This window comes from Amaranthus tricolor, chromosome 14 (genome assembly GCF_026212465.1).
Source record: "Amaranthus tricolor cultivar Red isolate AtriRed21 chromosome 14, ASM2621246v1, whole genome shotgun sequence".
Lineage (NCBI taxonomy): Eukaryota > Viridiplantae > Streptophyta > Magnoliopsida > Caryophyllales > Amaranthaceae > Amaranthus > Amaranthus tricolor.
Window position 1 is genome coordinate 6,145,135 of NC_080060.1, and position 6,329 is coordinate 6,151,463.

Below are 6,329 nucleotides of genomic sequence, written 5' to 3' on the forward strand. Positions count from 1 at the left end.
AATCTAAACGTCAAAATATAGTCAAGTGGGATCTTATTTGATTCGTCTCAATGTAAATTTTATTAATATCAAATTTTTATAATTTTTAATTATGAACAATTAAAGATATTGGGAATTAAATTAGTACATTGAATAGTGTGCCAAAACTAAATGGGACAAGTTACAAGAATCGAAGTGAGTATGAATATAACTCCACCTAAAAGTATTTTTCCAGTGCTTCTAACATAAGTTAAAAATTTGATGTACTCGTTTGAAAGACATTATTGTTATAAGTTTACTTTCTGTGCTTAAGTAGAATTTAAATGAATGTCACATTTTCAAATTATTAAACAAAATTGCTCGAACTATATTTATTATTTGTTACTGAGCAGTTAGTCTAATAGAGTAAAATATATTTTTATAAATAAACTTTTATAAATATATAGTTTCATATATATCAAAAATATCAACTTGATGTTTTGTTATATCAAATAGTGGTGATATACACTATAAGCCTTTGTAAGTCAATCTTATAATGCTTATAAACTACCGAAGAAAAACAAATTTTGAAATCCAATATTGTTATAAAGCTGATTTGAAAAGTAAGTGTTAAAATTTAACAATTATGTCCCTAACATTTTTTTCGTAAGTACATAAGCTTACATTAGATAAAAACCAATTATCAACGTAATCTGATAATAACATGATCGATAAAACTTTGTAACTGACTTCTATTCGAAAAATAAAGCTCAAACCCAATTTGTGTCCAAAAAAGCAAACTAATAATAAACCGATGACAACCTGAATTAGATTGACTCTCGACTCGAACTTTAACGAACAGGTGCAAAGCCAATAACGCGAATAATCGTTGTTAAATGGACACATAACTAATCGAACTGACTCGAGCATGACTCGTCATGACATACAATCGGAAATAAACCAATTCAATATCCTACTAAATCGAATAACACCCTTTAAAAATCGACCTAATAACCCATATGAACACTTATAATAAGACGTGTATCATAATGTGACCCAATAAAATTCAAACCCAATTTAATACCACCTAAAATCAAGTTAGGATCCTCTTCATTACTTAAAAGATAATGGAGGGTTCATTACTCAATCTAAACTAATCTAATAATTAGAATTGCATAAAAAATTAAAAAGAGTAATGGAGTTGATTTTAATACCCTATAACCTGACCCACTAATCAAATTATGGGTGTCTTAGAAATTAGATCTACATATCACTATATAGATTAGAAAGGTGATAAAGAAAGTCCCTTTTTATCATAAAGAAGATTATTAAATGCTGATTACTTCTCAATAAATTTAATAAATAAAAATAATAATCCCACTATTCAAGAATTGTTCGTCGCATGTGATTGTGTGTTCATTAAAATCTTCATTTGAGTTCTTCCCAATTCCAACCAATCATTTAAAAAATATAAATAAAAATTCTAACCAATCGCTTTTAATATTTAATTTTTTTAATTTATATACTCTCTTATACTTTAAAGTTATTATTTACTTATCACGCGTAATTTTTTGTTTTATTTTAATGTATAAGTTAAAATATATTCAATTGAAACTTTGTTTCATTCGTTTCAGGATTAATAATATTAGTTTTTTATAATTTTTAATTATACATAATTAAAAATATTAAAAGTTAAAATATTGTGTGTAAAAAAGGTAAGTGAGACAAGTAGGCTAAATAAGAGAGAGTATTAATAAATAGCTTGTCTTGTACGACATCGATTTACCATGAATTAATTTACTTCTCTGATTATCATCATCATCATACAAAGTATATTCCAATCATAGGATATTATGATGAGAATATGAAAAGAAAAGAAAAAAGACAATTAATGATCACATCTAATAACTTTAAAATTACGAGTAATCACTTTAATAGGCAATATACATGAATTTGCTCAATAAATATAATTTTACTATAAAATAGTCTCATTTAAGAATTGGTAATTAATTTAATAATTAATAATCAAAGTAGGAAAGTGACTAACTCTTTCATATAAATACCACCCACCCTCTCAAAAAAGTCCATTCCATAGCCATTCAATCTCTCTCCTCTCAAATACAAAACGAGTAAAATCAATATCACTATTTAAAAAAAAAAACTCTAACAAATAAAAAGTAATAATAAATTAAAAATTCCACAATGCCGAAGTCCTCCGTATTACTCCGCCGTATCACCACCAACACCCACCCAACAACCACCTACCCTTTCTCTCACCTCCATCACAAACCACCTCCTTCTCTTCCGCCTTTATCAACCCCTGATTTCAAGGTCCCCGACGACGTCGTTCGGTACCATGCTCAAACCGTTAACTCCGATCAATGTTCTTCCGCCGTCGTTCAAGAAATCTCAGCACCTGTTTCCACCGTCTGGTCGGTCGTTCGTCGCTTCGATGCACCGCAAGTTTACAAACATTTTGTTCGTAGTTGTGACGTTATTTCCGGTGATGGTGATGTCGGTACTCTCCGTCGTGTTCGTGTTGTTTCCGGTTTACCTGCTGCTACCTCCGACGAACGACTTGAGATCCTTGATGATGATCGCCACGTTATCTCTTTCTCCATTGTCGGCGGGGACCACCGTTTGTCTAATTACAAGTCTGTTACATCCTTACATCGTGCAGTTGGAGATGACGGTGAAGAATCTACCGTTGTTGTTGAATCTTACGTGGTTGATACACCAGCGGATAACAGTAAGGAAGAAACCTGCGTTTTTGTTGATACCATTGTCAGATGTAACCTTCAATCGCTGGCCCAAATCGCTGAGAATTTGGCTAATAACAAAGAACCAGAAAAAAATGACAAGAATCACACATCTGGATCTTAATTAGGTCAAATTTTCTATCTCCTTTTCTCGATCTTCTTTGTTTATTTGATCAGGTTTATCGTGATAACACCAAAATCAATGTGATTTGAGTCGATCAGACGACGTCGTTTTTCAGAGAGTTTTTGCTATGGATTAGGCGGTGGAAGTGCAAATTAAGTTTTCTTTTAAATTTTTTCTCTCATGGTTTTGGATCTCGAGGAAGATGGGCGACGTTTCCGGAAACTCAAGGGGTGATATTAAAATCTTTTTCTTCTGTTAATCGATCGGAATTACTCCATAATTTATTTCCCCCTTCATTATTTTCTTTTCTTGTTCAAACAATTAATACGTAGGAGTAATAGTTGCACTAGTTGTTATTATTGTACTTATGAGATGTGTTCAATGTATTTTTACTTTGATTTCGGAGTTCATCCTCTTGTTAATTCATAGCCCTCATTTCTTTGATTTTGCTACATAACATATAAAAATTCATTTTAATTTGCGTTGTGTATCATAATCAAAGTAACTGAAGAATCGTTTCTATTGTACTGTAGTCTTGGTTTACACCATTGGATATGATTTTTACATAGTTTCATCATATTTGTTGCAACTAATAGTAATATGTTAAAGGGTGGTATTTTCCTCACCAAATATGATGAATTATAAATATTTTAAAATGAAGGTAATATTTAGATTTGAACAACTAAATTTGGCTTTAGTTAAAATGTGATAAAATTTGAATAGAAATGTGGGTACTTAATAATAACCTCATTCTTGCCTATTTTTGATTACATTAAATACAAATTCTTAAATGAGATTGGTTTCAAGGTGAGACGGTCTCATATAAGACGAGTTATACATTAAAAGATTATTCGTTCATTTGAAGGTTTTGTGGTTATTTAAAATAATTTTTTGACATTTAAATAATACTTCCTCCTTTCTGAAATTACACGATATATTATGTGGAAAATGTCACTATAAGAGTAATTATAAGTTTAAAGAAATTGATATATAGTTGATATAATTCTTATCTCTTCAAATTCAAAGAGAGGGTCCATAAATTATTTTAGTTGGTTGAGAATAAGAGTTGGCGAATTAGGCTAAAAAATATGTAAGGAGAAAATTTCATTATAGTTGTACTAAAATAAAAGTGATAAACTACTAAGACTAATTTAAGATTTAGGAGCTCGTGAATTTATAAGACGGTAATTTGACTAAATGAGGGTTTGTTACAAGTTATGAGTGGATGACCCGGCAATTTGGGTGTTTTGATGATTCGTACAACCTAAAGTAGTTATTGGTCTAAATTCATGGTGGAGAATTTAAATTAAAGATGCACGGAGAAAAAGATATTATAAACATTACATTTATGGGCAATATTGGATTACTTCGTCACTGCACCAAACTATTCAATAAACTACTCATTTATTACAAAATATAGTATGGGTGGGATTTTGAAATAACCATGTTATATGCCATAAAACGTCATTGCTTATTGCTTTGCGTTGTAAATATTGATCTATATAGCTTGTAATTCATAATTTAAAAGGTGCCCATTTCAGTATTATTGGATTTGAGTTTTAAAATATTTGATCTGATCTTATTACATAATAAAAATAGCTTGATTTGGTCTTATATACGTAAAAACAAATTATCATGGTTAATTAAGGTACATTGTTATATTTGAAAAGTATATACTCGAGAGATAATTATCATGATTAAGTAAGATTATTAACAAATTTAGTTTAGAAAAAGAAAGGTCAATTGGACATTGATTAAACTAATTACAAGTTGATGAAAACATAATGTAATATGATAGCTACATACAATGTATACATGTACTTGAATTGTTATTTACAAAAGAATATTCATGCTTACTTCACCTTTATTTATATTAGTGTGTCCACTTATATATATATATAAAAGAATATATATATATATATATATATATATATATATATATATATATATATATATATATATATATATATATATATTAGTGTGTCCACTTATATATATATATATAAAAGAATATAGAGAAATTACACCAAAAGAGAAGTTATGTGCCTTAAGTGCATGTGATACAAGTAGCTAGTAATGTAAAGATGATCACTAACTCCCACTAGTATTATTATGCTTGTAATTTCCAGCTCATTTAATTTGTCTTTGATAATAATATGCATTTCCTTCACATGTTCATCAACTTTTTTGCTCTTGAGGGATCAAATATGAGTTAAGATTATGGATTTTCTTTTTTCTCCCCCCCCTCAAAAAAAAAAAAAAACACTATGTATTTGTAAAGATTAATTATAATGCATAGACATAACTAGTTTTGTACAACAAAAGATAATACTTTATATAAAGCATTTGAACATTATTTATTAAAATTTTATTGAAAGTTTATATAATGTATACATTGATGTGTACATGGAATGAATTAATTAATATAGAGGTAGTGAAAGAAAAAAAATTAAATAAAATAAGTCTTATTGCATAATATTTTCATAACATATTAAATCTTAATTGTATTTTTTACTAGCCTATTTTAATTATCTTTTATTTTTAAATTCATTTTTAAATTAAATCAAATCGAATTTAATTACAAATCATCAAATCTTTTCTGAACACCTCTAAATATAACGGATAAATATAGACATGAAAAGAGATATATTGTGTTTATGAGAAATGTTTATTAAGAGGGAAAAAGAAAAAAGGAGAGTGGGATAGAGGGGTGTTAAAGAATGTTATCTTGAGTAATGAAATAAGAGTCCAATTGCAATTTGCAATAAAGAATAGATGAAAAATAACGTGAAAGATGGGAAATGGGAATAGGAATATGGGATGGGAGAAGAATCAGGCGTTCGCGACCTAGACAACCTTCCTTCTTGTTATACCTTTGGTGCAACTTGCACTATTTGATTATCTTTTGGAAGTATTCAATAATCTGGGGTCCTTGAGTTTGAATCTCACTATCTTTTTCATATTTAACTCCTCTTTTCTCTATTCATATAAATTAAATTTGATTTTGTTTTAGTTGGAGTTAATATCGGTTTTTCAGATAAGGTTCTAAATTTATGTCAAGGAAGCGCTTAGATATGGTTAAGGCTCCAAGATATGTTATATACTCTAACACGCCTCCATACATGAGAAACCTTTGCTCTAGAATTATGGATTCAACACAAATCATCATCATCATTGCCGCTGAATATTTCCGCTTTAAATGAAAAGTGATTGAGAAACAAATTCGTAACTTTTTATCACGCTGGCTCTGATACTATGTCAAGAAATTAACTCAACTAAAAATTTAAGCTGATAGTAATAATCGAGGCTATAGATTATGATCTATAATATATTAATTTATAAGTTCTCTGTGTTCGAACTCTTATCTTAGTCCTTCCATTATCTCAGCATAGCAGGAATTGAAAATGGTAGTTGGGTGATGTATTTACTCCTCCTAATTAAGTCCTAAGTTTGCAGTGTTTGAAAATGGAATAAATAGTAAAATAATT

General features: G+C 29.0%; 1 protein-coding gene across 1 annotated transcript; it reads left to right on the plus strand.

The window, feature by feature from the left end:
• Positions 1 to 2,050: 2,050 nt before the first annotated feature.
• Positions 2,051 to 3,283, plus strand: LOC130800014 (abscisic acid receptor PYL4-like). The gene has a single exon (XM_057663338.1). It carries the CDS (start codon positions 2,161 to 2,163, stop codon positions 2,839 to 2,841), a length of 681 nt encoding a protein of 226 aa, XP_057519321.1. The 5' UTR covers positions 2,051 to 2,160; the 3' UTR covers positions 2,842 to 3,283.
• The last annotated feature ends 3,046 nt before the right edge of the window (positions 3,284 to 6,329 follow it).

What these genes read in the sequence shown, in the direction of transcription:
- LOC130800014 (XM_057663338.1), top strand. Translation starts at nt 2,161, where the DNA reads ATGCCGAAGTCCTCCGTATTACTCCGCCGTATCACCACCAACACCCAC.